Source organism: Salmo salar, chromosome 28 (assembly GCF_965601325.2).
Source record: "Salmo salar chromosome 28, fSalSal1, whole genome shotgun sequence".
Lineage (NCBI taxonomy): Eukaryota > Metazoa > Chordata > Actinopteri > Salmoniformes > Salmonidae > Salmo > Salmo salar.
The window spans coordinates 20,866,923-20,884,440 of record NC_138318.1 but is presented as its reverse complement, the minus strand read 5'-3'; the positions used below and the strand labels follow the sequence as shown (position 1 = coordinate 20,884,440).

The 17,518-nt window shown below is 44.5% G+C and overlaps 1 protein-coding gene across 1 annotated transcript in view; it reads left to right on the top strand.

Annotated features, from left to right (window-relative positions):
* Positions 1 to 17,258, top strand: part of cox10 (cytochrome c oxidase assembly factor heme A:farnesyltransferase COX10) — a 67,724-nt gene extending 50,466 nt beyond the window's left edge. The window contains exons 5-7 of the mRNA XM_014179837.3: positions 9,401 to 9,471; positions 13,290 to 13,522; positions 15,925 to 17,258. Coding sequence (XP_014035312.1) covers positions 9,401 to 9,471; positions 13,290 to 13,522; positions 15,925 to 16,367 — 747 coding nt within the window. The 3' untranslated portion in view covers positions 16,368 to 17,258. The remainder of the gene's footprint in view (positions 1 to 9,400; positions 9,472 to 13,289; positions 13,523 to 15,924) is intronic.
* The last annotated feature ends 260 nt before the right edge of the window (positions 17,259 to 17,518 follow it).

The following is a 17,518-nucleotide window of genomic DNA, read 5'->3' as shown; positions in this document are numbered from 1 at the left end:
TTTAGTGTTCCCTTTATTTTTTTGAGCAGTGTACATTTAAAATCAGTTTTTCACAATTCCTGACATTTAAACCTAGTAAAAGTTCTCTGTCTTAGGTCAGTTAGGATTACCACTTTATTTTAAGAATGTGAAAATAGTAGAGATTTATTTTAGCTTTTATTTCATTCATCACATTCCCACTGGATCAGAAGTTTACATACATTCAATCAGTATTTGGTAGCATTGCCTTTAAATTGTTTAACTTGGATCAAACGTTTCAGGTAGCCTTCCACAAGCTTCCCACAATAAGTTGGGTGAATTTTGGCCCATTCCTCCTGACAGAGCTGATGTAACTGAGTCAGGTTTGTAGGCCTCCTCACTCGCACACGCTTTTTCAGTTCTTCCCACAAATTTTCAATAGGATTGAGGTCAGGGCTTTGTGATAGCCAGTCCAATACCTTGACGTTGTTGTCCTTAAGCCATTTTGCCACAACTTTGGAAGTATGCTTGGGGTCATTGTTCATTTGGAAGAGCTATTTGCAACCAAGCTTTAACTTCCTGACTGATGTCTTACGATGTTGCTTCAATATATCCACATAATTTTCCTTGCTCATGATGCCATCTATTTTGTGAAGTGCACCAGTCCCTCCTGCAGTAAAGCACCCCCACAACACGATGCTGCTACCCTCGTGCTTCACGGTTGGGATGGTGTTCTTCGGCTTGCAAGCCTCCCCCTTTCTCCTCCAAACATAACGATGGTCATTATGGCCAAACAGTTCTATTTTTGTTCCATCAGACCAGAGGACATTTCTCCAAAAAGTAATATCTTTCTTCCCATGTGCAATTGCAAACCGTAGTCTGGCTTTTTTTATGGCGGTTTTGGAGCAGTGGCTTCTTCGTTGCTGAGTGGCCTTTCAGGTTATGACGCTATAGGACTCGTTTTACTGTGGATATAAATACTTTTGGCCATGTTTCCTCCAGCATCTTCACAAGATCCGTTGCTGCTGTTCTGGGATTGATTTGCACTTTTTGCACCAAAGTACGTTCATCTCTAGGAGACAGAACGCGTTTCCTTCCTGAGCGGTATGACGGCTGCGTGGTCCCATGGTGTTTATACTTGCGTACTATTGTTTGTACAGATAAACGTGGTACCTTCAGGCGTTTGGAAATTGCTCCCAAGGATGAACCAGACTTGTGGAGGTCTACCATATTTTCTTTTTTTTAGGTCTTGGCTGATTTTCTTTAGATTTTTCCATGATATCAAGGCACTGAGTTTGAAGGTAGGCCTTGAAATATATCCACAGGTACACCTCCAATTGACTCAAATTATGTCAATTAGCCTATCAGAAGCTTCTAAAGCCATGACATCATTTTCTGGAATTTTCCAAGCAGTTTAACTTCTATGGGCTAGGTGGGACGTTTGCATCCCACCCTAGTCAACAGCCAGTGGAATCGCGTGGCGCGAAATACAAATACCTCAAATGCTATAACTTCAATTTCTCAAACATATGACTATTTTACACCATTTTAAAGACAGGACTCTCGTTAACCCCTGTGCGGCCTCGACATCCAGCGAAAAATCCTATCGCCATTAGCATAACAAAATTTAATAATTTTTTTTTTTCAATCTTTTTTTCAAATTATATCGTTTTATAGATACACCTCTCCTGAATCGAACCACGTTGTCCGATTTTCAAAAAGGCTTTACAGCAAAAGCAAAACATTAGATTATGTTAGAGGAGTATATCGTAAAAGTAGCCACATAGCCATTTTCCGACCAACCACATGCATCACAAATAACCAAAAAACAGCTAAATGCAGCACTAACCTTTTACAAACTTCATCAGATGACACACCTAGGACATCATGTTACACAATACATGCATTCTTTTGTTCGATAAAGTTTATATTTATATATAAAAACATTTTACATCGGTGCGTAACGTTGACTAACTATTTTCCCTCAAATGCATCCGATGAAACAGCGCTACAATTTACTAAATTACTATTCGAAAACATTTTTAAAATGTAATATTGTCATTCTAAGATTTATAGATGAATATCTCTTGAAAGCACCTGTAATGCCAGATTTAAAAATAACTTTACTGGGTAATCACACTTTGCGATAAAAGGGGATGCGATACTCAGAACAATAGGCTAGCAATACAGGTCAGCGCCATCTTGGAACAATCGCATATCAAATCTAGTCTTGTATACTATTGTTAATAATCCCTTACCTTTGATTATCTTCATCCTTAGGCACTTCCAGGAATCCCAGGTCCACAACAAATGTATTTTCGTTCGAGAAAGTTCATCCTTTATGTTCCATTAGCTTGTTGTTGTTAGCGCGTTCTGAAGGCTGCACCAAAAGTTCCGACGTGCGCGGGGCTACTCTTTCAACAAAATGCATTTTTTTCTTATTTAGGTTCGTTCAAACATGTCAAACGTTTTATAACAAATCTTTAGGGCCTTTTTCAACCATAGCTCCAATAAGATTCGAGGGGGACGATTGCATTGTGTTTCAAAACGTTTCGAAAGGGGAGGGTAGCTCGGGGTGCCGGCGTCATAATGGTGATGGCCCTCTCTGTGTGACCACGTTCCACAGCGTGTCATTCTGTCAGTTTTCACAGTAGGAGACTCAAATCACTTTGTAAAGACTGGGGACATCTAGTGGAAGCAATAGGAAGTGCTCAATGAACCATAGCTCACGGTGTGATTAATAGGCAACGTGATGAAGTTGAGTCCGCAATTCAGAATTCCACTTCCTGTTTCGATCTGTCTCGGGTTTTGACTGCCATATGAGTTCTGTTATACTCAGACACCATTCAAACAGTTTTAGAAACTTTAGGGTGTTTTCTATCCACAAGCATTAATTATATGCATATCCTAGCTTCTGAGTTTGAGTAGTAGGCCGTTTAAAATGGTCACAAATTTTTTTCAAAATGCGCTGTGGCGCCCCCTATCCTAGGCGACCGTCAAGAGGTTAATCTAACCACATTGTCCGATTTCAAAAGGGCTTTACAGCGAAAGCAAAACATTAGATTATGTCAGAGTACCCTGCCAAAAAAAATCACACCGCCATTTTCAAAGCAAGCATATATGTCACAAAATCCAAAACCACAGCTAAATGCAGCACTATCCTTTGATCTTCATCAGATGACACTCCTAGGACATTATGTTATACAATACATGCATGTTTTGTTCAATCAAGTTCATATTTATATCAAAAGCCAGCTTTTTACATTAGCATGTGATGTTCAGAACTAGCATACCCACGAAAACCTCAGGTGAATTTACTAAATTACTCATGATAAACGTTGAAAAAAGACATAATTATTTAAACAATTATAGATACAGAACTCCTTTATGCAATCGCGGTGTCAGATTTTAAAATAGCTTTTCGGCGAAAGCACATTTTGCAATATTCTGAGTACATAGCTCGGCAATCACGGCTAGCTATTTTGACAACCACCAAGTTTGGGGCTCACTAAACTCAGAATGACTATTAGAAAAATTGGATTACCTTTGCTGTTCTTCATCAGAATGCACTCCCAGGACTTCTACTTCAACAACAAATGTTGTTTTGCTTCCAAATAATTCATAGTTATATTCAAATAGCTCCGTATTGTTTGTGCATTCAGGTCACTATCCGAAGGGTGACGCGCGAGCGCATTTCGTGACAAAACATTTCAAAATATTCCATTACCGTACTTAGCATGTCAAACCGCGCATCTGTCTCACTGTCCCCAGGCTGACCACTTACAAATTCTGCTGCTGTTCTTTGCCCAGAGAGTCAGCAGACACCCCATTCCACTTTCTGGCGGATTTAGAGAGCCAATGGAAGCCTTAGAAAATGTCACGTTACAGCACAGATGCTGTATTTTTGATAGAGATGCAACAGAAGGACAACAAATTGTCAGACAGGGCACTTCCTGTATGGAATCTTCTCAGGTTTTGGCCTGCCATATGAGTTCTGTTATACTCAGACACCATTCAAACAGTTTTAGACACTTTAGAGTGTTTTCTATCCAAATCTACTAATTATATGCATATTCTCGTTTCTGGGCAAGAGTAGTAACCAGTTTAAATCGGGTACGTTTTTTATCCTGCCGTGCAAATACTGCCCCCTAGCCCCAACAGGTTAAAGGCACAGTCAACATAGTGTATGTAAACTTCTGACCCACTGGAATTGTGATTGTGAAATAATCTCTGTAAAAAATTGCCGGATAAATTACTTGTCTACTTGTACAAAGTAGATGTCCTAACCGACTTGCCAAAACTATAATTTGTTAACAAGAAATTTGTGGAGTGTTTGAAAATCGAGTTTTAATGACTCCAACCTTAGTGTATGTAAACTTCTGACTTCAACTGTATATTTGTATAGACACCTGCTCGTCGAACGTCTAATTCCAAAATCAGTTTTTCCCCCCTCATTTGCTGTTATTACAGCCTACATTCTTCTGGCAAGGCTTTCCACTAGATGTTGGAACATTGCTGCTGGGACTTGCTTCCATTCAGCCATGAGCATTAGTGAGGTTGGGCACTGATGATGGGGGGAGATGAGGCCGGGCTCGCAGTCGGCGTTCCAATTCATCCCTAAGGGGTATGATGGGGTTGAGGTCAGGGCTCTGTGCAGGCCAGTCAAGTTCTTCCACACCGATCTCGACAAACCATTTCTGTATGGACGTCGCTTTGTGCACGGGTGCATTGTCATGCTGAAACAGGAAAGGGCATTCCCCAAACTGTTATCACAAAGTTGGAAGCACAGAATCATCTAGAATGTCATTGTATGCTGTAGCGTTAAGATTTCTCTTCACTGGAACTAAGGGGTCTAGCCCTAGCCATGGAAAAACAGGCCCAGACCATTATTCCTCCTCCACCAAACGTTAGTTGGCACTGCTTTGGGGCAGGTAGCGTTCTCCTCCTATGCGCCAAACCCAGATTCGTCCATCAGACTGCCAGATGGTGAAGCATGATTCATCATTCCAGACAACCCCTTTCCACTGTTCCAGAGTCCAATGGAGGCGAGCTTTACACCACTCCAGCTGAAGCTTGGCATTGCGTATGATGATCTTAGGCTTGTGTGCAGCTGCTCAGCCATGGAAACCCTTTTCATGAAGCTCCCGACTGACTGTTCTTGAGCTGACTGTTCTTGAGCTGACGTTGCTTCCAGAGGCAGTTTGGGACACTGTAGTGAGTGTTGCAACCGGGGACAGGCGATTTTTACACCATACACGCTTCAGCACTCTGTTCCCGTTTTGTCAGCTTGTGTGGCCTACCAGTTCGCGGCTGAACGGTTGTTGCTCCTAGACGTTTCCACTTCACAGTAACAGCACTTACAGTTGCCCGGGGCAGCTCTAGCAGGGTAGAAATTTGACAAACTGACTTGATGGAAAGGTGGCATCCTATGATGGTGCCATGTTGAAAGTCACTGACCTCTTCAGTAAGGCCAGTCTACTGCCAATGTTTGTCTATGGAGATTGCATGGCTGTGTGCTCGATTTTATACACCTGTTTGCAACATGTGTTTGAAATATATATTTTAATATTTACTGTATCTACATAATACATCAAACATGTCGCTATATATAAACTCTATATATGAACTCTATATATGAACTCTATCTATAAACGCTGTATATAAAAAAAGAAACATCCTCTCACTGTCAACTGTTTGTTTTCAGCAAACTTAACATGTGTAAATATTTGTATGAACATAATATTCAATAACTGAGACATACACTGAACAAGTTCAGTTTGTCTAACGTGACTAACAGAAATGGAATGACGTGTCCCTGAACAAAGGGGGGGGGTCAAAATCAAAAGTAACAGTAAGTTTCTGGTGTGACCACCAGCTGCATTAAGTACGGCAGTGCGTCTCCTCCTCATGGACTGCACCAGATTTGCTGTGAGATGTTACCCCGCTCTTCCACCAAGGCAACTGCAAGTTCCCAGACATTTCTGTGGGGGAATGGCCCTAGCCCTCACCCTCCGATCCAACAGGTCCCAGACGTGCTCAATGGGATTGAGATCCGGGCTCTTCGCTGGCCATGGCACAACACTGACATTCCTGTCTTGTAGGAAATCACGCACAGAATGAGCAGTATGGCTGGTGGCATTGCCATGCTGGCGGGTCATGTCAGGATGAGCCTGCAGGAAGGGTACCACATGAGGGAGGAGGATGTCTTCCCTGTAACGCACAGCGTTGAGATTGCCTGCAATGACAACAAGCTCAGTCCGATGATGCTGTGATACACCCCCCCAGACCACAAAACCTTTTTGCCAGTCCGACTGGTCCAGCCTTGTCCCGTGTGGCTCAGTTGGTAGAGCATGGTGTTTGCGACGCCAGGGTTGTGGGTTCGATTCCCACGGGGGACCAGTACGGGAAAAAATATATGAAATGTATGCATTCACTACTGTAAGTCGCTCTGGATAAGAGCGTCTGCTAAATTACTAAAATGTAATGTAAAAAAATGAATGCAAGCGCATGGCCTGAAGGATAGATCTGCGCCAACTGTTTTTGATTGTTACTTTTCCGAAATATGAAATAAAATAAGCCCCACTAGCTAACATATTTGGCCTAGACAGTAACAGTTTTCATTTTGGCACCTGTCCAGTTTTGGCACATAAGTAGCACAGATTGCTAACTAGCTAAGCTAACTACCTTGCCGGCTAGCTAGCCAGTTAGTGTTAACTAGGTGAGAATGTGATGAGGACAGGGCTGCTTGCTTGGTGATGTGTACTTTTGATTATTTACTTATTCTAATATGTTGGCTGTGGCAAGATACTCACCGTCAAATCACCATGCCTACGCTCTCTCACATTGTGACCTAGGGCTGAATGATGTTCAATGAACAGCTCGTAGAGCGCCCTCTTCAGGCTACCATTGAAAATGTCAAATTTACCGTAATTTGTTTAGTCTATGTATATAATATTGGCGCTTTATCTTTGGAATAAAGGCCGATACAAGTGTACAAGTGTGTCTGTGAAAGGATCAACTGATTTTTATCGGTCGGGCTCTAAAAGTGATTTATTCTTTGGTAACTGGAAGTCATAGAAACTCATGTTCTATGACTGAGTGGAATTTCTTTGAATTGCACTGAATTAAATTCTACTTCCTGTCACTCAAACACAAATTACAATTCTACATCCTGTGGGGTGTGGCCAATTTTGAATTTGAATGAGTTGAATGGGAGTAAATAAAAAAATATGAATTGAGCCCAACCCTGCTCCAAACACTAGGGCTGTATTCTGTGATACACTCCTCTCTTCTGCACTCCTGATATTTTTGAACACAGGCCTGTAGGGAAGGGGGAGCAAAGCAGAGGTACAGTTATGTGGGTGTCAGAGTTTTATGTGCAGGTCAGAATGATGTCGTTATTGGAAACTGAAATGATTGTGATTTTATTTGACCAACGAGCAGTCCTGCATGTGAGCTTTTGGTCTGCCTGAGGGACAGTTCTGCTCTCGCCCTGGCTGCCGCTCCAACTGCAGTACAGAGCTCTCTTCTCCCACTCTCCCGCGGCCCCTGACCCCCTGACGCGTTTCCTGACCCAGGAAATAGAATTAGCACCTCTGCCTGTGTCCTGGGTCCCATAGCCACAGCTGTTCCCAACCCAGGCCAGCCCGTCATCAGCCCCAGCACAGCAGACTTCAGCTCGAGGGAAGGGGAAGACTGACTTTATATGGAGCTTAGCTTATCCCACCACTAACTTTATCCCTTTGGGTGGCTGTGGGCTTATGTTACACAACCTGCCACTGAAACAAAATGAAATGCATCAATTATCAACCCCACTCTCTGTATGGAGCCTAGGACTGACCAGTTGCACACCTGTTTCAAGCATATATCGTAGTCCACAGACACTGAGACGTGATAGTCCAGCGTCCCATTGTGACATAGCTACGCGGCTCTGAGAACACCATCCGCGGGGGCTGAGGACACGAAGTCTGTCCGTGCACCTCACCACAATTCCCAACCAACGCGGGTCCGGTACGCATCTTCTATTTATTTGAATGTGTTAACAGTTGGAGAAATTGCTTGAGCTGCACGGAGAATTCAAAAAGTATGAAAACCAATGGTCCAGTATTCTATAACACTGCTATGCGTGCGCTCCAAGTTTTGTTGAGGGCCTCGTTAGACCTACCTGCTAGACTGGTCAGGAAGTAGTCAGGAACGTTTCAGTCATCTCTGTAGTACTAGTGATTATTTTGAGGAACAATTCAGTGTGCCTTCCCCTTTATAACGCATTTCGTAGGCAGACACAGAACAAGGGTGAATCCTGCAAGTTGCTATGCAACCCCTCGTCTATCCAAAAAGGTTTTCCTTTCCTGAGAAAGCAGCATATCAGGTCAAGATGATCCATTCCTTTAGGTCTCCAGAGGGGACACACCGACAGGCCAAGCTGACAGACTTCCCTGTCACAGTTAATGCAAAGAAGTCCCCCCCCCCCCCCCCCTGCTGTGCAACTAAAGTGGTATGACCCAACTCTCCGAAGGCCTCTAGCGAAATATAAATGTACTCTATATGAAACGAATTACCCACCACGGGGGTTTTTAAATATAGAGGCTTTCCTATGTCAAAAGGGCTGTAAATTAAGGAAGTGTATTATCTGTTTATTTATTTTATTCCAGCCATATTTCAGAAGTAATGGATCTTAATATTCTCTGGTTGTCTGGACTCTGGTCTGAGTGCTCTGTCTGTTTTCATCATTAGGGTGCTGGCTCAGAGATTTATGTACACACACACGTAGGCCTACACACATGTACACACGTACACATACTAGCTGGTTCCTGCATTTAAGCGCCCCATGTGTTTGCGTTTTAGTCACACATAGCTGATCTCTTGGGGCCACTTTGAAGCAGGCTCTCCCAGAGTAGATCATAAAACAGAAAAATACGTTGTTTTTCACATAATCCTCCCCCTATGTACCCTAGACCCCTCCAACCTCCTCCTAACCACATCCCACCTCAGTCCCCATTCTGTGATGTGAAGGGCCGCTGTTCTGCTCAGAGATTTGTCTTGAGCTGCTTCCCTCACTTTCTTTCACTGCAGATGTCTGACGAAGGCCTGCATTGCTGTGTATTTTCCCCTGTATGTTTTCCAACTTTTAGCCTAATTTTGGTCATGAAAAATATCAGAAAAGCTTTTCCCTAAAAGTTTTGTAGCAAAGCCTCTCATGCTCCCATAGAAGATGCTATTGGTTAAGACCCCAACTATGCCAGAGAGATGGTGTTATGAAAGTGCCACTGATCAGGGGTATGTGGTGATGGGTGACATAACCAGGCAGTTTAGGGAATGGTGGGTTGACAGGATGAATGGTTACAAAGAAGAACTTGAAAGGCCTCTGAATATGAGCTGTATGTCCTTCCTTCCTTCCTTGACTCCTCCATTAAACCATACTCTGTTCTTTCTCTCTCCACAGTACTTTGAGGTGCCCTTTGACTCCAACATGAACCGCACAAAGAACCGTCCCCTGGTCAGGGGACAGATAAGGTAAACTAACAATTGTTTTCTCTACCCCAAATGGCACCCTATTCCCTATATAGTGTCCTTCTTTTGGCCAGAGTTCAATGGGCCAGTGTCAAAAGGTAGTGCACTACAAATGGAATAGGGTGCTATTTGGGACATAGCCTCTGTTTTTGTGTGTCTAGTTCTGTTTCTGTCTCACAACAATTTTGCATAAAACGTATATTTTTCACAATCATTCAACCTTTATTTCACACGGATAAAATCCCTTGACTTGAAAACCTTCTCTTTTGAGTGAGACCTTGATGCCATCACCAAATACATTGCCACTTCCCTTATCATGCTGTCTCTATTGAGTAGGTCATCTGATCCAGTGAAGTGTACCAGTGGAGAAACTGGATCCTGCCACTTGGCGTAATAACAGCTCTGTGTTATTGCATGTCTCGTGATAACGAGGGGAGGTAGGGAGCACCGTGGGTACACCTTCAATTAAACAATAGTGCTGCAGAGCACAGCAACACCACCCATATCACAGATCCATTTACACTCTTTTCCCAATTAGTTATGGTGCCAAGCCTGGGACAGGCTACAGGCTGTCTATACAGAGTAGCAGAGTACAGCCAGGAGCCAGGAAGGTTGCTGCCAATATCAGATCAGAAATAGTATGCCTGCAGCACCAACCAGTCCTCCCCTTCCACACCTGCCAGGTGTAACCTGATGCTATTTATTGTCAGGCTGGGAGGGTGGTGTAGGCTACCTGTACCTCCTCTCTCGCTCTAGCCAGCAAAATAAATTCAACTATTTTTTCTTTGTTGGACATAAGACTGTAAAAACACCAGCAAATCAGCTCCAGTTGATTTTAATTTTGGAAATCTGTTTTGAAATATTCCCACTCATAATAGAGATGTGATCGTATACAAATCGAAGCAAGGTTTAAAATTACTATGTTTTAGTCAAATATATATGTTTGGGTCAATGTGCAGTCTAAAATTATTTCTAATTATGTTCTGGCCCCCTGACCATTCACTCAAGGAAAAAAGGGGGGGCTGAATCTAGTTGATGATCTCTGGAACTCCAGGGTAAATGAGAAGACTCCTACCATAACAACTGTGAGATGCTGAAGCGCTGGTGTTGAACCCTGACCTGGCCCCATGTCCTCATGTTCACAGTGGAATCCTCACGGGATGTGTTGTTTAAAGGGACACTCCTCTTGTTGAGTTGGAGATTTAGGATGTAAACTGTTCTCCAAACAGGCCCAGGGTGCTGCCACTGCCTGGCTTTGTCCGTACATCCTGGTGTTGACGTGACTGAGGACTGTGTGTGACACACACACAACCTGTGGCCCGATGTGGACCAGCTGGATGGCTACAGAAGCATCCCAAATGGCACCCCATTTCCTACGTAGGGAATATGACCATAGCCTTCGTAGTGCACTATATAGGGAATGAGGTGCCATTTGTGACGCAGACGACGCTTACAGTCCCTGTCAAGAAAGCCCTCAGCGTCTGTCTCTGTCTGTCTCTGTCTGTCTCTGTCTGTCTCTGTCTGTCTCTGTCTGTCTCTGTCTGTCTCTGTCTGTCTCTGTCTGTCTCTGTCTGTCTGTCGATTGAAAGTGATTTTTAGTCTAGCTTAATCTGGGTCTTCTAGAAGACCGTCCCTAGACAGCTAGATGTATAGCAGAGCATACTGGTGGATGTCTTTTTGATAATCTGTTTGGACAACTTTGCAGAGCTCTCCCTCTAACCTCTTGTTGAAATCTCAATGAGATGAACTCATTCTCTATTGTGGTGTGAGGTTGAAGACATTGAGGTTGCAGCATGTGGCGATTTTGGACCTTAACCAATTCGGTAAGATGGATGAGAGCGAGAGAGAGGACTCGGTTCACCACCGTCTCCTCTAGCACCTCACACGCTTGTGTGGATCTTATTTCAATTCAACACTGAGCCATTCATTCGTGTAGCCCTCTTCATTGATCTAATTGGAGAAGCCATGACACTCTCTTCCAGACCCTTCTTGCCTGCCTGCCACCAACCACCCTCTCATCACGCTGAAGACACCCCTTCAACCCCCCAACTTATGCTCTTGCCCAAGTCCTCATTCTCTCTTCATTCTCTCACTCGAGCTTGAAGAACTTTTAGAGCACGTATCAAACTCATTCCACGGAGGGCCGAGTGTCTGTGGGTTTTCACTCCTCCCTTGTACTTGATTCATGAATTAAGGTCACTAATTAGTAAAGAACTCCACTCACCTGGTTGTTTTAGGTCTTAGTTGAAAGGAAAACCAAAACCCTCCTAGACTAAGCCCTCCATGAAATGAGTTTAGTACCCCGGTTTTAGACCTGGGTGAAGAACTTGTAAGCCTGGGTGAAGAACTTGTAAGCCTGGGTGAAGAACTTGTAAGCCTGGGTGAAGAATCTGGGTGAAAAACTTGTAAACCTGGGTGAAGAGACTTGTAAACCTGGGTGAAGAACCTGGGTGAAAAAACTTGTAAACCTGGGTGAAGAACTTGTAAACCTGGGTGAAGAACTTGTAAACCTGGGTGAAGAATCTGGGTGAAAAACTTGTAAACCTGGGTGAAGAACTTGTAAACCTGGGTGAAGAACTTGTAAACCTGGGTGAAGAATCTGGGGTGAAAAACTTGTAAACCTGGGTGAAGAACTTGTAAACCTGGGTGAAGAACTTGTAAACCTGGGTGAAGAACCTGGGTGAAGAACTTTTTTGGAACTGGGTGAAACACTTGTCTTAGCCCTCAGTTGCGGAAAGTAAATTCCCTCTTATAGCCAGCCAGCCAGCTACATGGGCTTAGTGCTGACTTTACCCCCCCCCACCCCCACCCCGGCTGACAGCGTTATGACTGGGACAGTGTCGAACTGTAAACTAAGGCCAGATAACACCCCCCCCCCCCCCCTCACTTCGATCCCCCACAGAGATTACCCAAACTCAGTGCGCACACACACACTAACACACACACCACTGCCACATAAAACAGACATAACACACTAATCACATTAATACCCTATCTCCCAAAATAAAAGCCCTTTTTCGCTTCAGAAGGCCTGCTGCGTTTGTTCAAGATTTTAATCTCCAAATCTCCTCCCTCTAATTTACAGCGTATTTACTTGAAGCAGCCCTGGAGTCAGTCGCTAGCTAGCTGCTTTCAATAAAAGACAGCGGGAGGAGGAGGTCTTCACCCGGTTAAAAGCGGGAGCCTCTGTGGTTAGGGCTGAGGATGGTTTGATCTCTGGGTGTGCGTAATGCGTACAGCCTCGTAGCCACACGCTCATTGTCTTGCAGGGCCACTTTTATCCCTGACAAACGCTGATCACAAGAGCTCTCCTCTAAGCCCATGTTTTCAGACTGAGTGCCGGAACGCCACTAACTGTCTCCGAGTGTGTGGCCCGGCCGTGTGGCACTCGCTGTCTTTACATGGGGCTATTGTCATCTTCTCCAATCATCTTCACAAGTCCACATATCTCAATCAGAGCATGAGAGCAATTGTTGTTGTTCTTCTGTCTTTCTGTGTCTTTAAGCCAGGTGTTCAGTATTCTGTGTCTTTAAGCCAGGTGTTCAGTATTCTGTGTCTTTAAGCCAGGTGTTCAGTATTCTGTGTCTTTAAGCCAGGTGTTCAGTATTCTGTGTCTTTAAGCCAGGTGTTCAGTATTCTGTGTCTTTAAGCCAGGTGCTCAGTATTTTGAAGGAAGCTTAGCTCTATTGTATGCTGAATTTGTTGTTGGTGAAATACAGTGTGGGGAAGTTGTATTAAGAGATTTCTTTATCTCCCTCCTGATCTCTCCCTCCTTATCCTCTCTCCCTCTCCTTCCCTCCCTTTCTTCCTCTGTCGCTCAGTCCTCTCCACGCGGTGGGCTTTGCCCTAGCCTGTGGTGTCCCTGGTATCACTGTGTTGACCCTGGCTGTGAACCCTCTAACAGGGGCCTTGGGGGCCCTCAACATTTTCCTCTACACCTGCTGTTACACACCCCTGAAGAGGCTCAGCATCATCAACACCTGGGTGGGGGCGGTGGTGGGGGCCATTCCCCCCATCATGGGCTGGACGGCCGCTACAGGTGCTCTGGACCCAGGTACTGAACTGGAGGACACACACTCACTGTACGCCTCTGTCTGCTGGGTCCTAGTGTCCTCTCCCACACACAAAGTCATGATACTTGGTCCTATGGGTCTCCACACACACACACACACACACACACACACACACACACACACACACACAGAGAGTAATGATACACCCCATCTTATGTTTCACGATGAAGCAGCCGGTGTATGACGAGCTGTTCAAACTGAATATGTTGGTAAATGGGGGATTGAGGAGAGAAAAGGATACACCCATACTTGTTCTTCCAACATTGGGTCAAAGAGCAGCTGTGGTGTGTTCAAGTTCATATGTCCATATTAGACTCTGTGTAGACTCAGGATAATACATTGGTGTTCGTTTCTACAGTTACGTATGTTAAACTCTGATAAAGTGGTTCAAATCTGACACTTCAGAGCGATTTTATTCTTTTCCAAACTAGATATCCAGCTAGTGGGAAATGCACGGTTTATCACAGCCTAAATGAACATACTGTGTGGTCACTCCCAGGAGAGTTAGGAGCTAGGCTGCAGTATAGACTAGAGGACATTTCTGCATGTTGTATAGCCATGTCTCCACAGAACTGCAGCTCTTCTATAGGTTCAATTCCATTTCTACAGTTTGTCTTGTCATTCCAACACAATTAGTCTCTGCTTGACTCCGTGAGGCCTCTTTCACAACTGACATTCAACACAACAGAGTTTGTATGTATTTCACTGGGTTGACGAGGACCTCTGTGACCAGGCCTGACCCCCCCCCCCCATTACGACCAGCCTTTTATTTACATACTCCACAACCCAGAGTCCCACGTTGCTAACACAATACTGTGTGTTTATGTTCGGCTAGCTGTGTGTGTGTGTGTGTGTGTGTGTGTGTGTGTGTGTGCACTTCTCTAGTGGATGAGGAAGGCAGAGCAGAGGGGGGTCTCCTCTCTCCTCTCCAGATTGTTTGGCAGACATGTTAAGTGTTCTGTTATGGCAACTGTGAACTGTGTTGCAGCTTGTCACAGGGGTCTCTCCGTAGGGTACACACACAAGTTTACACTCACCAAGCCAAGATCTTGGGACTTGCTCTCAACAAAATGTTAATCATGAATCTATGGGGCTTTTCACGTGGGAGTGAATGTGTTTTATTCCCATTGAACTTCCGCTGGGGGTTTTCTCTTCCCTTGGTGGCCCTCTTGATTCAATGACTGCTCTCATGCTATACAATGACATTCATGCCCTTTATGTAAGAAGGACCCCCTCAGTTTCAGCTAGAAGTATGACTTGGATATTGGCATTTTAACCAGGTGAATTGGGGGTCATTTAAACGTTAAAGTAATAAAATAATAGAACAGAAGTAAGTCTAAAGTGACAATTGTTACCATGATCTGTCCTGTTAGTTGCTACTACAGGCTGCGCTATAGTCCTGTTTGATCACTGTGTTTGGTGAGACCGGAGAGGTTTGCAGTAGAGATGCCTTAAGGCCCTGTTTTCCTAGGGGATTTAGGCTTCTTTTGTGTTTACAAAATGCAAGAACAGCGGAGTGAAACAAAAGGAAACCCTGTATGTTACGCTCGGGTGCCTCTGCAGCGCTGCCGAGTGAGTCTTTGTGCCTCGGCGGCCGGGGCGGTTCTCCTGTTTCTCTCTCTGCTGCTACTTGCTCTCTGGTGGAGCGTTTACAACGCCACACCGTACACGTGGCCCCGGGCTGTTTGTTGCCCCCACACACACACACACACACACACACAGGATGTGCAAGGCGAGCTGATGAATGGGTCTCTTTCTCTCTGTTTAACCACAGGTCTGAGAGGAACAGAACAGACAGAATGACTGGGGGATTCCTCCTCTCTGACTAGTGTCTCCAACATCCATGTTCTCGTATTCAGTTACCCATTCACTCTCTCACCTCACATCTCCTGTATCGTGTACAGAGGCTGTGTCATAGAGGTCAGGGCAGTGAAATGTCCAGAAATGATAAGTTGATTGACTGAATCTACGTCTTTTTTTCAAAAAGGAAATCAGTCCCTCCAGGATTCTGCATTGGCAAAAAAAAACGAATGTGCAAAATCAACAATTTCCTGCATATTATGCACCGCGCTATTTTACTTCAAATCATCCCAATTTTATCGCATACAACTGACCCATCACCGCAGCACTGAAAGAGGGTAGTATGGTTCAATCAAGCCACATGTCAACAAACGTTTTCCCTCAGCGCATTTTTGTGACAAATTGGACAATCATTGCATATTGCTGTCCAAAATGTCAGAATTGCTGCAGCGAAATCAAGCATTTTTGCCAACAAATCACCATAAATCCCTGCGAGAGGGACTGGGAAATGCAACACCAAGAGATTTGTGAATTCTCTATCTAGTCATTGTCAATATCTTCTCTTCTCCCTCCCCCTCTCTAGGTGCTCTGTTGCTGGGTGGCTTCCTGTACTGCTGGCAGTTCCCCCACTTCAACGCTTTGAGCTGGAACCTGCGTGAGGACTACTCCCGGGGAGGCTACCGTATGATGTCCGTCACCCACCCGGGCATGTGTAAGAGGGTGGCCCTGCGCCACAGCCTGGGTCTGATCGGTCTCTCGGCCCTGGGCCCTGTGCTGGACGTCACCACTTGGACCTTTCCTCTAGTCTCCCTGCCCATCAACCTCTACATCAGTTATCTGGCCTTCCGCTTCTACCAGAAGGGAGACCGCAGCTCCGCCCGCAAGCTCTTCTTCTGCAGTCTGTGGCACCTGCCTATGTTGTTGCTGCTGGCGCTCACCTGTAAGAAGTCCCGGACCGACAAAGAGGGCGTGGCGAAGACCTCGAGCCTAGCCCCAGCACCCCTGCCCCTCGCCATGCAGAACTAGGATAGCCCGTTAGACCCCACCACCTCATCCAACCTCCAACACACTGGCCATTACTTCTCCACCCACCCTTCGTACAAATGGAGGTATTACCTTCCGATGTCTTCTTCCCTCTGCCGCTGTATCCTGAGAGAGGGGAGTACTAGGGACACACTCCATTTGATCTGTGTGTGTGTATGTATGTCTGAGGACTTGTGGTGCTCACCGACTGCACTCTCCATGCCCTCAAGACAAGGGGGCAGGGTGGAAGCAACATGGCTGAAATGGTTGATCAACGAAAACCACACATTGTGAATTCCTGAAGTAACTTCAGGGTGTAATGAATCATTTCAGTGTGTGTGTATATATGTATTTATAAAGGAAGGCTGCCCTCTAGTCCCTGTCCATGTTGTATATGACTGTTGTTAATAAGAACGTTGTACAGTGTAAATTACTCCTATGGATTCGCAATTGGGCCCCAATCTTGAAAGAAACCCATGCATTGTATCAACACAAGATGACGTCAAGAAAGAATCGAGAATCAACTGTGATGGCCATGAAGACTTGTAAGATAAATGAGAGACAACAGTACATTGAGTTACGTAAATATTTGCTCATCAATTTAAATGATTGATTAAGGAAATGCGTTTTAAAGCAACCTAGACACTGCACTGAAATGCAATGATAGGTTATTACTTGCCTATATGTTACTTGACTGTAACGATTGCCTATGCCTCTTGGTTTTAGCTGTTCAGCAATCTCAGTGGAGTGTATTCTTCTGTCTGCAACACACTGCTTTAACGCTACACGGTTCACCTGCACCAAAAGAGAATAGTTGACTTCTAAACCATTTTCGTAAGACACAAAAATCATTACAAATGTTCTCTTACAATAAACGTCTTATGATTTAACCAATTTATTTGATTTACTTTTGAGTCAGTTGATTGTCTAATTATTTCATTATACTGTGTCAAAAGTGTGTTTCCCATTCAAGCATAGAAATCATTGTTATCCATATTAAAGCAAATTTCGAGGGGGCTTCATTAGTGACACCAAGTCCTTCCCACAGGGGGCGTCATTCCTGTCAGTGCGGATGACGTCATCGTGCTATCTGACATAAAAGGGATGAGTCTTACACATTTGTGTAGATATTCATCACCCACACATACACCACC